The 16083-nt window shown below is 47.1% G+C and overlaps 1 protein-coding gene across 1 annotated transcript in view; it reads left to right on the forward strand.

Annotated features, from left to right (window-relative positions):
- Positions 1 to 14645, forward strand: part of PEPD (peptidase D) — a 123515-nt gene extending 108870 nt beyond the window's left edge. Inside the window, exons 13-15 of the mRNA XM_083625248.1 lie at positions 8096 to 8280; positions 9997 to 10188; positions 13848 to 14645. Of these exons, the coding sequence (XP_083481374.1) occupies positions 8096 to 8280; positions 9997 to 10188; positions 13848 to 13988 (518 nt within the window). The 3' untranslated portion in view covers positions 13989 to 14645. The remainder of the gene's footprint in view (positions 1 to 8095; positions 8281 to 9996; positions 10189 to 13847) is intronic.
- Positions 14646 to 16083: the final 1438 nt, after the last annotated feature.

A 16083-nucleotide genomic window follows, 5' to 3' on the forward strand; every position in this document is an offset into this window, starting at 1 on the left:
TGCCACTGCTAGCAGACAGACAAGCCCCTCTGCATATCCCCTGCCTTCCATTAATCAGGAATCTTTTCACCTCTTCCCTCCACTGCTTAAAATCTGCGGCAGATTTGCTTAGCTCTGCTGGGACTGAATGATACACGGAGTGATGCTGCTTTAAACAGTCACACCTTCCCCCAAAGAATTCTGGGAGCTGTAGTTTGTTAAGGGTGCTGAGAATTGTTAGGAGACCCTTATTCCCCTCCCCAGATCTACATTTCCAGAATGGTTTAACAGTAATAGAATTGGAGAATTGTAGAGTTGGAAGGGGCCCAAGAGTCCACCACAGGGGTTCTCAAACTCGGTCCCCCAGATGTTTTTGGCCTACAACTCCCACAATCCCTAGCTAGCAGGACCAGTGATCAAGGATGATGGGAACTGTAGTCTCAAAACATCTGGAGGGCCAAGGTTGAGGAAGCCTGGCCTTCCAAGGCAGTTGGTTCCACTGTCGAACAGCTCTTGCTGTCAGAAAGTTCTTTCTGATGTCTAGGGTGAAACTCCTTTCCTTTAACTTGAATCCATTGATTTGGAGCTTGCCCTCTGGAGCCTGCTCCACCTTCCAGGTGAGAGCCCTTTAGATATTTGAAGATGGCTCTCATGTCTCCTTTCAGTCTCCTCTTTTCCAGGCTAAACATACCTAGCTCCCTCCCTAGCATCAATTGCTCTTCCTAGGGAACTCTGGGGAATAGTAGCTCTGGGGAGCGGAACAACAATTCCTAACAACTCACAGCACCTTTTACAAACTACAGTTCCCAGGATTCTTTGGGGGACACCCTGACTGTTTAAAGTGTTGTAGCACTTTAAATGTCCGGTGTGGATGTGGCATGGAATGGCACCAATAATGACTGTTATTTAATTTTAATTATTTTAAAAAAATTAAAAGAGGGCCTTTTTGACATTCCACCTAGAGGTCAGCCTGAGGAACCCTGGTCTGTGGTAAAGGATTCCGAGACATATTTTTACCTCTGCTATTGGAGGCAGTATGCCTCTTAATGCCGGTTGGCGGGAATGGCAAGTTGGGAGAGGATCCTTTCAGTCGGATCCTGCTTGCAGGCTTCCTATAGGGGGCATCTGGTCTGCTGCTATCAGAACAGGATGTTGGACTAGATGGGCCTTTGGCCTGATCCACCAAGGCAGTTCTCTGTGATCTTATTCCAGATTCCAGGTTACAGGCCAGGCCTGCTGGGGCCTCCTTGTGGCTCTTCAACAAACAGCCTTTCCCCCACCTGGTTCCCTCCAGATGTTTTGGAGTACAACTACCACCAGCCAAGCCACATGGGAGTTGTAGTGATCTCCCAGCTACTCTGCTAGCCTTTATTTAATTAATTTTTTTTAAGCTGACGAGCAGGATAAAAACGTGTTAAATAAATTAGGAATGACGCGGGTGGCGCTGTGGGTTAAACCACTGAGCCTTGGGCTTGCTGATCAGAAGGTCGGCGGTTCGAATCCCCGTGACGGGGTGAGCTCCCGTTGTTCAGTCCCTGCTCCTGCCCACCTAGCAGTTCGAAAGCACATCAAAGTGCAAGTAGGTACCGCTCTGGTGGGAAGGTAAACGGGGTTTCCGTGCACTGCTCTGGTTCGCCAGAAGCGGCTTAGTCATGCTGGCCACATGACCCGGAAGCCGTACGCCGGTTCCCTCGGCCAATAAAGCGAGATGAGTGCCGCAACCCCAGAGTCAGTCACGACTGGACCTAGTGGTCAGGGGTCCCTTTACCTTTACCTTTACCTTTACTTGGTAGAAGGTGGGTTTGTATCTCGTCCTTGCTTTTCCCCACCCATATGTACCATTTTTTAATGAACATTATAATCCCATTCTTCTTGCTTTGCGGTTTCCTATTGTATCAAACCAGATCTCCCGGTAAGAGAGCATTCACACACCCCCTCCCCCCCACACACACACACACCGCCCACGTTCCAATTAAAAACTATTTTGTCTTTCAAACGCCTCCTGAGGAAAGGAGCGAGCAGAGCCAACTTGGCAACAGGTCGCCTCTCCCTATCTCTCCTCCATTTATTTATAGCCTCGTGTGCCCCAAAGTCCCAGCTGAACTGACATGGCACTTGGACACTCGCTGGGCAAAAGGCGGCTGTTGCGCTGATGGATGCTGTTTGCTTCCACAAAGTATGAAAAAATGTGAAAGGGCTTCCAAATATGCTCAGATGTCGTTGCTGTTTTTCCACCCAGCCAGCATTTATTTATTTATTAAAAAAAATTAAATTATGTTACTGGCAGCTGCGCATCTAGAGAAACAGATTGGCAAAAAGAGTTTCATGGCCAGGTTTGCGCATGATGCTCAGTGCATCGCCTGGAAGCAGTACACTGGATTGGGGGGGGTAGGGAATTCCCACCTTTCCCTCTCCAGCCCCAGTTCCAATTAGAATTGCGATTCCTCCTTCCATGTGCTGATAATAGGACCGGACAAATGTGCTTCTGAATGCTTTTGTGCTCGATTACTGCTTGCTAGTTTTCCATTGAGGCATCCAATTGGCTGCTGTGAGAATAGGATGCTGGACTAGATGGGCCATTGGCGTGGGGAGAATCTTGGGGCCCATACTGAGAGGCCTGGAAGGCCTGGGGTTCCCCATCCCTATGCTTGTGGTTTGTGCTGCATGAATCGGGTCTGTTAGTCTCCTCGACGCTGCTGTTAAGCGGGGTGAGGGGTCTCCAAGTCTTTGGGATGAGACAGTCTCCTCTGTTCGCTTGCCTTCAGAGCCCTTTCCTAAGGTGTTTCTTTGTTTAGAGCATTTTTTATCTCCCTCTTTAGCAGGAAAAAAACATTTACAAATTGTTTGTGAGAAGGCAGTCCCTGCTCTTGGGCTTACAATATGAAAGACACAGCACAAAAGGGGACAAGAAGGTTTAGGAGGGAGGAGGAAAACAGGTAAACTCTGCACTACTTCATAGCACAGAGTTGCTGGCCAGCTGGATTGGACAGATTCCAAGGAGACGAGGAGTCAGACGTTGCAGAGTTGATGGAAAGGCTCTGCTGGCTTTTCTCTCTCTTCCTGTACTCTGACAGAAAGGATAACAGCTGAGGGAGGAGCCTGCTGGAGTTGGTATTTTAGTCAGCGGCAGGGCCCCTGCAGTACCACCTTGCTCCTTCTCCTGCAGCCTGAAAGTCATGTTGAAATCTGCCTTCGCTGTGCTAGCCCGCTATAATGCTGAATGGCTTCTGATGCCGTAATCTCTTTGCTAACTAATCCATATTCCTGTGTCAAGCGCAGTTACCTTGTTTGCCCAAGGCTACGGTCAACGTTGTGGCAGCCAAGCAGTCCTTGTTATAGGGAGAGAGGGAGAGCTGGGTGGGGAGACCCTAGAAGGTGTGTCATGTCCAGGCACATTGCGCTTCCATCGATGCTCAGGAAGAAGCAGTGGAACCATAGTGAGCCATGCTCATTGGGTGAGAAGGTCATCTATTGGTTCACTGACCTACATCGCACCGTATCTCATTTGGCAGTGAATTAAGAATGAAGCAGACGCCTCATCAGCAGATTTCCCCTTTGGACAGACGTCTCATGCGACAGCGGTCCAAAGTCCAAGGGTTCTCCAATCAGACTATGTAAACCTGGCCCTTGAGTGGCTGACAGCTGGCTGGCTGGCTGGCTGATGAACCTCCCAGTATTGGGGAGCAGGTTGCATTTTCCAAGGTTCCAGTTGGGTCGGGGGGGTGGATCTATAAGCAGCCCAGTGGAGAGCAATTCACTAAAACCTGGGGAGCGTTTCATCAATGTGAGACAGTGTGGTGTAGTGGTTAGAGCAGCCTTTGCCAGCCGGACACCTTAACCTGAAAGAAGTGTGTAGTATGGAGACTAAGGATTTGCCTCTGCTGCCTCTGACCATCTCAGGTGCAAAGTGGGGAGTTGGGGGGGGCAGCAAACGCCTGACCACACCACCCTCTGGAGCCTGTCCTGTTTCAAAGGAGTATCTGCCGATGATTCCTTTAGTCATCGGGAATGCAGGCAGTTAAGAAGATTTTTCCTTGTGAAAGTATCCTGTGCCTTGGGAGAGGGGGATTAGTCTTATAAGGGGCCTAAAATTGCTTCTCTGATTAAAGCTGAATATTCCTGAGTTGCATGCAAAAATAATGAGGAGTTTTCTCTGACTTTAGGACCCTGAACCTTTTAATTTAGAGGGGTGGATGGGTTTGGTGGGAAGGATGAAAAATCTGACATCTCTCAGAGCATAATATATTAATGTGTCTCTGAGCACCTCCTTAATGAAAATGGGTAGCCAGTAAAAGGAAAGGAGATGTGCAACTTCTGCAAAGTCTTTTTGGCCTCAGCCTCACTTTTAATGTGACATCAGGGCCTCTCATGTAAAAAGCTGGTGTTAATTAGACCCTCTTCTGAATTCTTCTCACGTTCTGGTCTGCAAAGTTTTTTATTTTTTTCGGGGGTGGGGGGAGGCTCTCAAGGAACTCTTATTTTCCAGGGTGATGCCAGCTCCAGTCACTGGGATTCTTTGATCATACTTTCAATTTCAGCACCAAAGTGCGACTTCATTTTGTGAAGATCAAAGCAAACTGATCCAGACTTGGGCCACTTCCTCATTTCTTAGCATTGTGTGATATATGGGAGCATAATGAGATTAAAAAAAAACAAAAACAACCTTCCTCTGATTTTCACACTTTTAGCCAAATTATTAGTACATGTGAAAAGGATCAAGGGGTCTTAGTAGACCACAACCTTAGCATGAGTCAACAGTGTGATGCAGCAGCAAAAAAAAGTTATTGCAGTTCTAGGCTGCATCAACGGAACTCTAGTGTCCAGTTCAAGGGAAGTAATAGCGCCATTCTGTTCTGCCTTGGTCAGGCCAGACCTGGAGTCCTGTGTCCATTTCTGGGCACCACAGTTTAAGAAGGATATTGACAAGCTGGAACATGTGCAAAGGAGGGCGACCAAGATGATCAAGGGTCTGGAAACCAAGCCTTATGAGGAACAGTCGAGGGAATTTGGGTACGTTTAGCCTGGTGAAGAGGACGTTTTTAAACAGAGGTTGGGCTGTCAAATGTTATTTAGCTATGATTCCTGCATTGCCAGGGGTTGGACTAGATGACCCTTGGGTGCATCCCAACTCTACAAGTCTATGATTCTGCGATTTCCAAAAGTATATGGGTGAGGGGCCTCTGCCTCTCTGCATAATAGGAGTAGACAGAGCCTCCCATCTCAGATGAAGTTATTGCCCCACAGTCTTCATTCTCAGGTGCTCCCTTTATATATATATAAAAGTATTGATTCCAGAATAGCTAACATCCTAGAACCCTTCCATACGGACACCTACATACTGTTTTCACTAAATCTTATTGTGTCTGTGTAATGGGTTTTTTGTTGCATTCATTTATTCATTTGATAAAACTATTTATATATTGCTATTCTTAACAAAAATCAGAGCAGTTTACAACAGCTGTACATTAAACTAAACAACAAAACAAATATAAAAATGTGAAAATCAGAAATCAGCTAACTTTAAACAGTTTAAAGGACTACCTTGGAAGACGCTGAACTCTCCTTCCTTTGAGGTTTTAAAACAGAGGTTGGGTGGCCATCTGTCAAGGATTCTTTAGCTGCTATTCCTGCCATTGCTGGGGGTTGGACTACATGACCTTTGGTGGTCCCTTCCAGCTCTGTGATTCTGTGGATGTTGAACAGCTGTGTTGCCCACACACCACACACCGCAAAAAAGGATAATCTGTTACTGGCCTTTATTCCAGAGAGGTAGGACAAGGGTAATTTTTTATTGGTGCTGAGCTAGGGGAGTGTTCCTCCCTTCTGATTATTTTCAGCACATTGTGTGTGTGTTTCCTTTTTTTTAAAGTTAACATAATTCAGACAAGATATACCCCCATCCCCCAAGGCTTTCTCCCCCACTGAGGGGGGTAAAGCAAATGTAAACTGGGAGGGCCTCTTGGATGCAAAAACTGCTGACTCGTACACGAGTGTGCCAAATCCGAACAAGGAAAGCGTTAGCTGCTAAACCTTCACCCCAGTTACCTTAGTTTGGCAAACGGTCCTGTTGGGAGTGACTCAACGCCCCATGTGGGGGGGGGCAGGGAAGGGAGCAGCGTGACGGCAGCCAGTGCGAAAGATGCACTGCAAGACTGTGCAGTGCCCGCCACCAAGGGAGCAATGTGCTCTGTGTCACTGCAGCTCATTTAAAAGTAGTCAACCAGCAGATTTTGGAGCGCCTTTGTAGCATGAGTATCACAGTTCTTGAGGTTTTGGTTAAATGGTCAGTCGGCCAAATGAAGTTTGCTCTGGGTAGGGGGAAGGGTATCTGCTGCTGAGAGGGGCTTCAGTCAGAGGGAAAGTGATGGGCAGCCAGCCAAAACTGCAGGTATTCCCAGCTGCTCACTGCAGAGAAAAGAAGCTTGCAGGTGTTAACATTTTGTTACACATCTGTACTGCATGCCAGTCAAAAGTCTTCCTGTCACCTGGCAGGATGATGTTCTGGGGTGAAAGATCTCACCCCAGGGGCATTTGGGGGAATCTGAATGGCCTCAGGGAGGTGGAGAGCAAACAGGGAGAGATGGAAGGTGGACCCATTAGTGTTGATAGGCTTTGCCAACCCGGTAGACTCCAGATATTTTGGACTATAGCTCCCATCAGCCTCATCTGGCATTGCTGTGCTCCCATTAGCCCCAGCATCATGCATAGAGCTCTGCAGGCTGGGGCTGATGGGAGTTGCAATCCAAAACATTTGGAGGGCGCCAGATTGGGAATGGCTGGCCTGGACATTCACAAAACAGGCTGTGTTTGTTCAAATGACTTGAGAGGAAAGAAGTGAGTGAGTGGGTGATCTATTTGAATCTTAAATAAGAAGATCAGTCAAATACAATATAAAACACATAACAAAAGTGGTGATAGCTTTGTGGATTTGCTAGTGTTTATGGGTCGGGGTTGGGTAGGGAGATGTCTCCTCTTGGGCAGTGAGAATTCAGGTGGAGGGTGGAAATTGTTCTCCACAAGGTTGGGCTGGGCTGGGCAAGCAAATAGGCCTGTTGGCTTGAGAGAGGATGTGAGATTTCTGTGCTCCTTCAAACAAGGGGTCGGCCGAGTTGTGGAGGTGAGAGTGGGTGAGGGAAAGACTTCATTAAATTGTGAACCCTCTGGGGAAATTAGCAGGAAGATGGACACAGAGAAAAACTCAAACAATTATTCTTTCTTAGGATGAGGAATAAGTCACATGCTGGTGGCATTAATTCACTTTGTCATCTGATTTATTGCTTTTTTTGACTGAAAGGATCGTCTCTGGCCCAAGTGCTCCTAGTGAGCTTTAGGGTTAAGTTTATGTCCTGATCTCCCAATCCCAAGTCCAATGTAGAATTGGATCCATCATTCCCAAGTGATGTGTGGGGCACATTAACACCCCACAAAGACTGTGAAGGTGCAGTTGCGTCAATTAGCTGTTCATGTGAGACATGTTAAAGCATTAGTGAGGAACCCTTGGCCTTCTTGGGACCCCAATTCCCATCAGCCCCAGCCAGCAGGGATGATAGGAGTTGTAGGTCAGCAACATCTGGAGGGCCAAAGACTCCCCACCTTTGCTCTTAAAAGCAAAGGCGTCTAGTATCTCTTTTACTTTAAAGGAAAAAATGTTACAGTGGGACCTTGGGTTACATACGCTTCAGGTTACATACGCTTCAGGTTACAGACTCTGCTAACCCAGAAATAGTGCTTCAGGTTAAGAACTTTGCTTCAGGATGAGAACAGAAATTGTGCTCTGGCGGCGTGTCAGCAGCAAGAGGCCCCATTAGCTAAAGTGGTGTTTCAGGTTAAGAACAGTTTCAGGTTAAGTACGGATCTCCGGAACGAGTTAAGTACTTAACCCGAGATACCGCTGTATATGTCTTTATTTCCCGTTTTTCTTTTGTTTGTTTGCTGAGTAACATTTCTTTATTCTTTAAAGCATCATTTGTATTAAAATGAAAACTCTGGCATTGGGTGGGTGCACTTCTGCTGCTGTGTGTCCCCCCCCCCCCCCGCCCTGATTTTCTATTTAAAAGAGGAGGATAAGCATCTAAATAATAGTTAATGGCAGCCATTTTTCTCTGCTCCCCTCAAGGAGTCTCCTGGCCTGACATGCACCGTCTGGCTGACCGAATCCATCTGGAAGAGCTCACAAAAATTGGCATCCTCCGAGGCAACGTTGATGACATGGTGAAGGTTCATCTGGGCGCGTTATTTATGCCCCACGGGCTTGGACACCTCCTTGGGATCGACGTGCATGATGTGGGAGGCTACCCAGAGGTCAGTATCGGAGCGTCTCCAAGGGTGCCAGTTAAATCACCAGGATTGCAAAAGGGAGTCAAAAGATCTGGAAACAATCAAGTCGGCATGCCTCTGTCCCCCTTCTTCCACGTGTCCCACCACCTCCAAACAGCTGTCTGTGTTTACTTGTTTATGCAAACATGCATAGTGCTTTGCCAGCCCATTATTGGGCTTTAAAATCCTATCGTAGAAGCCACAAACTAAAACATAAGCAACAGCCACAAATTAATTGCAGAACCTGCCAGAAGGCAACCCCCAAGCAAGGCAGGAAAGTCAGATCACTACTTCTCCAGGGATGGAGAATAGTCTTTCAGCTCAAGAGCCACACACCACCTTCTGGGCAGCCTCCCCAGAGCCAGAGGCAGAAGTGGACAGAGCAACGAATGTCAATTCTGCCTTTGTACAGTAAGCTAGTTTCTACACAATGTATACCCTGCTCTGTCCTCCACTGAGGCAAGCAAAAGCAAGGACTCAAGGACACAACCAGGCAAAAAAGCATACAGGGAGGGTGCAAATGGGTGCAGGAGATGCTCCAAAGATCCAGTGGAGAGGCCTGGAGGGTCACACTTACCCCTCAAGGGCCTGTGGTTTTTACAACCCCTGTTCTGAAGCCTTGCTGGGAAAGGTCATATCCTTGTAAGTGTTTTGAAGAGGGAGAGTCAGCCAGATGGGCTTCCCAGAGGAGGAATTTCCAAAGACGTAACTACCTGCTTCCACGTACCAAGGCGTATGTGAGATTGCAGACTTAAAGCTGAAGAAGCAGCCTTTTCCATGCCCCTTCCTAGGGTCCTCTCTTCAAGGGCTTTGCCAGTTGCCATCCTTCGTTACACACACACACCCATTCTGCCCTGCTTTCTTAAGAGAGTGGAACGCAGGCCAACTGATTCTGGGGCAGGGGGAGCAGTAATTGCATTCCTCCTTCTGCACTCTTCTGGGGATTCTGCTTTTGCATTGGCCCAGCCCTGCCTTCATATCCAGTTAGTAGAAACTGATTCACTGGGGAACGCTTGCGAGCAATGGACCCAAGAGAACCTGGTTGTGTTTGGTTTTGTGTTCCAAGCATCTTCAAGTTTATTTTTCAGATTAAAAAAGGCTGGTGGCCCAGGGGTCCAGCTGCTAATTTAATCCTTTCCGGATCATGGACTTCATTAATCCACGAGATTAGGCACTCTTAGCTCTTCAATGTATTCCTGGGTGGGATGGGGCTGGGAGCCCAAGGGGCAGCCAGGAAGTTAGACATGCTCCTTCTCATTCTCGCTGGGCATTTCCCACCACCTCTGTTCATCCAAACAGTTCAGGCCTTGGATGTGTGGGTGTCAAACAGCCGCAGCTAGTTTTTCTTCCTGTTAAATGTTAGGAACGTTTTAAGTTGGGAAAGAAATTCTATTCTGCCGGTAAAGAAATGAGAGAAGCACGACAGACTGTGTCTGAACACAGTGCTCCAATTTAACCATATCAGGGTGAATGTGTATTTATTTCATTTATATCCCACCTTTTCCTCCAAGTTTCTCAGGGTGGAGTAAATAGTTCTCCGTTCCCTGTTTCATTCTCACAACAACCCTGTGAGGGAGGTTAGGCTAAGAGGCAGCAACTGGCCCAAGGTCACCCAGTGAGCTTCATGGCTGAGTTGGGATTTGAACCCTGCTCTCCTAGGTTCTGGTCAAACACTCTAACCATTATGCCGCACTTTTCTAGGGTGTGGAACGCATTGACCTTCCGGGGCTGCGGAGCCTGCGAACTGCCCGCCTCCTTGACCAAGGCATGGTGCTGACAGTGGAGCCTGGCATCTACTTCATCGACCACCTCTTGGACCAGGCCCTGGCTGACCCTGCCCAGGCTTGCTTCATCAATAACGAAGTTCTGCAACGCTTTCGGGGTTTTGGAGGGGTGAGTTACTTGCTTCTAGCGCCTCTTAGGGCAGAGATCTCTGCCACTGGATGTCTTGCCTCGTGTGGAAAGGGACCTTGCATCCTTAGGTACTGTGCAAAGCTTACAGCAACCCTTCAAGCTAATCCTTCGGCTGCTGTTGCGCCCACATCACAGACAGGGAACCTGAGACAGAAAGTGGGTTTTCAAAAATGTATGTCTGAGGTGCGATTTGAACCAGGGGTGTCTGGATTCATAGCTCAGCTTCTTAGCCGCTGGGCTTTGCTGGGCATCTGAATGGATCAGTTACTTAGTATGTTTTCCTCCTGACACAAGCAACTGTTGTAGCAGAACCTCTCATTCCTAGGCCTCCCGTAGCAGGAGATTTCAACATCACAGGCACCAGTTTCATGGATAAAGTGTCTTTGGCCTATTGTGTCCCAAATAGCAGAGTTCCTTCTGCAATTAAGGTTCAAAGTAAATTTTACTTTAACTGCATAGTTAGCAACCATGGAAGGGGAGTGAAAAAAGAAAACACATCAGTATGAGGGGGGAGTCGTCCAGACCACAGCCCATCCCCCCTCAGGGGCAATCGGGGGGGGATGTGGGAGCCTCCCCCACAAACCAGTTAGCCACCCCTTCCTTCACCTTAGGTTACAGGGTCAGCCAAAGGAGACCCTCCATTGTGAAAATATACGTACAGGGAGGCCCATGTGGAGATGGATGAACCTTCAAGTTGCCCATGATCCTAAGCAATGAAGGATCACTATGGGCACTATGACTGATACTTGGAACTGGACCCATTTTCTGAAGGAATTCAGCGATTTCTGCCAAACTGTGGGAAACATCCAAGAGTTGGTACTCAATTATATTCAGAATGGAAGATCCCTTTCCTCATTTTGTGCAGCCTTGATACTTTCTGGGAGCAGAATGTAGCGTTGCGGGAATGGGGTGGACCTGCAAGAAATGAGCCCACAGAGAAGGAAAGTGTTCCCCCTGCCTGAAATCCCCCCAATGATTTCACCCCGTCAAAGGGAACGGGGAATTCAGGCCCCTTTGCTGAAGCTGAGTTCCTCTCGCTACCTTTATACACCGAAGCTCCCTTGTTCCCTTAACAGCCAGCTCTCTGAGTCACTCGGTCCTGGCTTTGGCCTCAGCGCTTTGTAAGCCCTGTGTGCAGAGCATACAATCTTATCAAGCCGTGTGGGACTTTACCTTCTGCTGCTGGATTCTCTCCCCCCGCTGGGTTGGAGAGGTCATCTTTGCTTTGCACTGTTCTTTCTTTATCAGCGCATGCAGGCCAGCCAGGATCCGAGGGCCTGACACCCTCCTCTCTTTTTTAAATGCAACTTTTGACGTACCAGCTAATTCTGCAGCGACAGCCTGAAGGGTTGAGAGGCCTGGTGTGAAGGCATGGAGGAAGAGGTGGGGGCTTGCTGTGGGGCATGGGAGGCTGGGAGGAGGGCTAGCCCAAGGATATTGGTGCTCCAAGAAGCCGTGTTGCAGCAGGAGAGGTCAGGGAGCCCCCAGCAGGCTGTGCGGCTGGAACACCTGAGGTGCACCTCGTGGGCTGCGCATAGCTGCATCACTGCGGTTGATAGGAGCAAGTGTGGCTTGATTGCATCTTCCACAGCTTTAACTTAAGCAGCTGAAGGCCGGCTGGTTGAAATTGCACACAGGGTTTCCCCAGCACGAAACCTCTCTTACTTGCTTACCAGGCAAGGTCCTCTTGGCACACTAGCTCTGGAAGAGTAAGGATGCTCACACAGGGACAGTTCCAAGGGTTTGAGCATGCACATTTTTGTGTGTATGCATAACCCTTGGAACCGAAGGCCTGTGTAAGATGTGATTGTACTGTAATCTCTGGCTTCTCCCTGAAGCTGCTTAGGTCATTGGGCTCGTGAGCCAGGAGTTGTTTGAGGGATGTGCCTTAAAAATAAGAGGCAAGATACCTAACAGAACTATATAACCCATGACAGAGCCTGTAACCTGTGCCTTTATAGTTTTCTTGGGGATTCACTTGTGTTAAAATGCTTGCAATAAATTGCAGTTAAGAGTTTAATTTTAAAAAAGTCAGTCCCACCAACTCTTGCTTCTACAAAAATTTCTACAATTTTGAAACTGCATTTGTGCAATTTTGCAGGTGTAAGACATTTTTCACAGGTGCAAATCTGTCCACAGTGCGTGTTGTCTAAGAGGATTGCAGTCAACCCCAAGTTTTGTGTCTGCTGGCCATCATTTCTTCCATGGGACCTAGCAGTTTACATCAGCCGAAACAGCCCTATTAAATATGGCTACTTTTGTGGCTTGCCTGTTGCCATTATGCTATCAGAAGAAGCAAGCCTTGAGAAATTGCCTTCTCTTTGGGGCAATGAATATGTCTCTTTCAGGAAGGTTTTGAGCAGAAAACGTAGAGGAAACCAGACAGCTGTCACCCTCCTGGGTGTGAATTCTGGAAAGTTTATTTAATTCAGTTCTGTAATACACTTAAATTAATGTCAAATAAAGAAGATAATCTGGCAAATACCTCTTTGAACGCTTTAATAGGGCTCGATGACTCGCTCTGTTTGAACAAATGGATTATTTTGCAAGCAGGAGGACAAATGTTAAACTAGCATTATTTTTAGATTAAAATGCCCAGAGGTCAGAAACAATTAAAGCGCTTGTATGGTGGGAGTCACTGGGTTTTGTGTTCCTTTGGATTTGACACCTTGCTAAAATTGCTTTTATTGCAGCTTGGAGACTTACCTTTCTTTCTGATAAGATAAGGGATAATGACTTGAGTCTGCATATTTAACTGGCAGAGAAGATTAGAACAGAACAGAAAATGGTCCGGCCTTTTCATGCGCACCCAGTGAAAATGGGAAAGGTTTCAAAGTTCTTGGTAACACTATCAGCTGTAAGGCATCCGCTGTCATGGTTCATTTTTTTAAAGAGAGAGAGACAGTCAGAGAGCATTAAATTGGTGAACAGAGCTTCACAAATCTGCAGTGAAGCAGAGCAAGATGAAGATCTGGATTCTTGAGTAATGGTCTGCAAAGAGGGAGTGTGCTGGATCTGGCTGAGGGGTGGGAGATGGTGCGAGGAGGATGTGCCCATGTTGAGCAGTTTATGGAGGCAAGGTGGGAGGGGTTCTCTGTCCTGCGTAGGTTTTGCCAGAGCCGCAGCAAGTCTTCCCTCAGTCGGCTCTCAGGTTTTGTTCAGCGTTGCACCTCCATGCCAGCAAATTAGATAAGCCATGCTGCCACATACCCCTTTCCTCCCTGGCTGATGTGAGAGGCACAAAATGCTTGTGCCATGACCCGTTTGGAAGAAACAGGTGCGCAAGTGAGAGGGAGCAAAGGACTGTGAACTCACATATCCAGTTGACTTCATTGTGGCAGCTGGGGGGGGGGCTGAATATGGCTCTCCCTCCCCAGATGATCAACAGTATTGAACTACCTGAGAAGGGGGCATAGGCTCCAGTTCCTCAATGTGGGCTCTTACCCTGGAAAGAAAAGCATATCCAGAATGTTACAGGCATTTTATGGTGGCTTAGAAAGGGAAGGGGAAGGGGAATCTATAGCTCTGTAGTTGTTTTGAGCTCCCAAAGTCATCCTCTCCAACTGGTGGGCCTCATGCAAGCCAGGCCATCGCTCCCTTCTTCCTGAATGCTCAACCAGATGCTTGTTTTTTCCCAGGTACGAATTGAGGACGACATTGCTGTGACAGCTAACGGAATGGAGCTGCTGACCTGCGTCCCCCGGACTGTGGAGGAGATTGAATCATTTATGGCTGAAGCTCATGGGGTTACCAAATCCTTTGCTTCCGCCTCTGTGTAACCGCTAGGATATTGGTTACCCTCTTGCTGGCACTGTAGCATCTAAGGAAATGTGTCCAGTTTTGCAGGTGTTCCAGTGGGGTAAAGCAGCTACTTTATGGCAAAGGGAAAAGCCCTTCATCACGTGCCAAATGAAAAAATATTGTAAGCAACAATGCCTTAAGCTGATCATAGCCTTAGCCTAACCGTTTCTTGCTTCTCTGCAAGCAGTCCAACCCTACTGATTCAAAGGATCTTTTTGAATGATGGACATAGCCCCTGTTTGGGAGGCTTTGTAATCTTAAAGCTAATTTTTAAACAGATGACAAATTTCTCTTCTGATTTAAGGCAGAGCATTATACAGTGGTATCTCTGGATGCGAACGGGATCCGTCCCGGAGCCCTGTTCGCATCCTGAAACGAAGACAACCTGTGTCTGTGCTTGTGCAGGTCGCGATTCACCGCTTCTGCACATGTGCATGACGTCATTTTGAGCGTCTGCGCATGCGTGAGCAGTGAAACCTGGAAGTAACACGCTCTGTTACTTCCAAGTTGTCACAGAGCGCAACCCAAAAACGCTCAACCCAAAGCTACTTCAACCCGAGGTATGACTGTATTGGCCTAATATAATGTACTATTGGCCTAATAAATGCAGAAATAAAAGCTTTGCCTTAAAACCACTACTTCCATTTCTTTCTCTGGAATTCTCTTTGCAGTATTGCGGAAGGCTGGGCTGCCAACTATTTTTTTCCCCAGTTATTCCTCTTAAGATCAATATTTACTGTTCTGGGGCAAGTTAATTACACCATCTGTGGTCCCCTAACACTGAACACACTGGAGCTAATATAGACCTATCAACAGCAACCTCTGTAGGCCTCTTCTTTGGAGGGTCCAAGGTGGGGCAGTCTTTAAATTTTGGGGAACACTTCCTCTGGTAACTCAGGAAATTATGTCAATGGGGAAAGGACTTCCTCTCTCACACACACACCCCACACACAAAAGGCTAGCCCTTCATGGTTAGCAGGAAGCAAGACTTAAGCAGAGGTCATCTCCAAGTTATTGGCACCAATATCCACCTCCAAAAAACACATCTTTTCCTCTCCTTAGCCAAGGAAGTGTGTAGCCCTGAACTCATTACTGCAACAGGGAATTGCAGGTAGAAAACCACTTTATCTGCCAAATTGCTGTCCTACCCCTCATCCTACAAGAGAAAAAGAGCAGGACATCAGTTAGGGATGTAGGAACATGCCTCATTTTTGGTTCTGCTGCAGTTGGTTCATTTTGCACAAGTTTCTTCAGCTTTTCCTCCATTGATGCAGAAATATACAGAATTTCACGGTGCACAACAGACATATATATTTCAGCAATCAGCAGATGTTTACACATCCATTACCTTCCCAGTGTGTTTCAAAGTTAAATTAATTCCCAGAGGGGTAGCCCTGCTGGACTTTAGTAGCAAAAGCAGTCTTGTCACAGCTTAATGATAAAGTTAATGAAGTGGCAGCTAACCCATTGCAAGCCACCCATGGCAGCAAGTCTCACCATGTCTACTGTACTCAGAAGTTGTCCTGCTGAATTCAATGAGGCTTACTCCCAGGTACATGAAGTCATGAGTGCAGCCTCTAGCTAGCCTGATTTCACAGTTCAGCATGAACTTACGTCATTCTGTTCCATCAGCCCAAGCATCAGCGAGGGAGAGTTTAGCACCCTGTCAACACTTTATAGGAATTACTCCTTCACTCAGTTGTAAAGTTATTTAATCACACAGGTGTCCTTTTTATTGCAGCATTTTATTTCATAAACAGGTATTTGATTCAGAATATGGTTATATGTCTCCTGAAACATAATGGTTAATTTATCTTCCCATATACATAAAAATGTAAAGGTGTCAATACGCATCCCCTGTTGGAGGATATGTAGTGCCCCATTACAATCCTGGATTTGCATGAAGGGAGGAGAAGAAAGAGAAGGCAGGTTGCAGGACAGCAAAGGAAAATTGTAGTTTTAAACTACAATTTTTAAGCAGAAATTTGAATAAAGCAGGGATGGGGTAAAAACAGGGAGAAAGGGGTGATTTTTTTTAATGGCAGAGAAGTGGGTAGGGGGAGTGGCAGATTA

This window comes from Podarcis filfolensis (assembly GCF_964270895.1).
Source record: "Podarcis filfolensis genome assembly, chromosome: 8".
Classification (NCBI taxonomy): Eukaryota; Metazoa; Chordata; class Lepidosauria; order Squamata; family Lacertidae; genus Podarcis; species Podarcis filfolensis.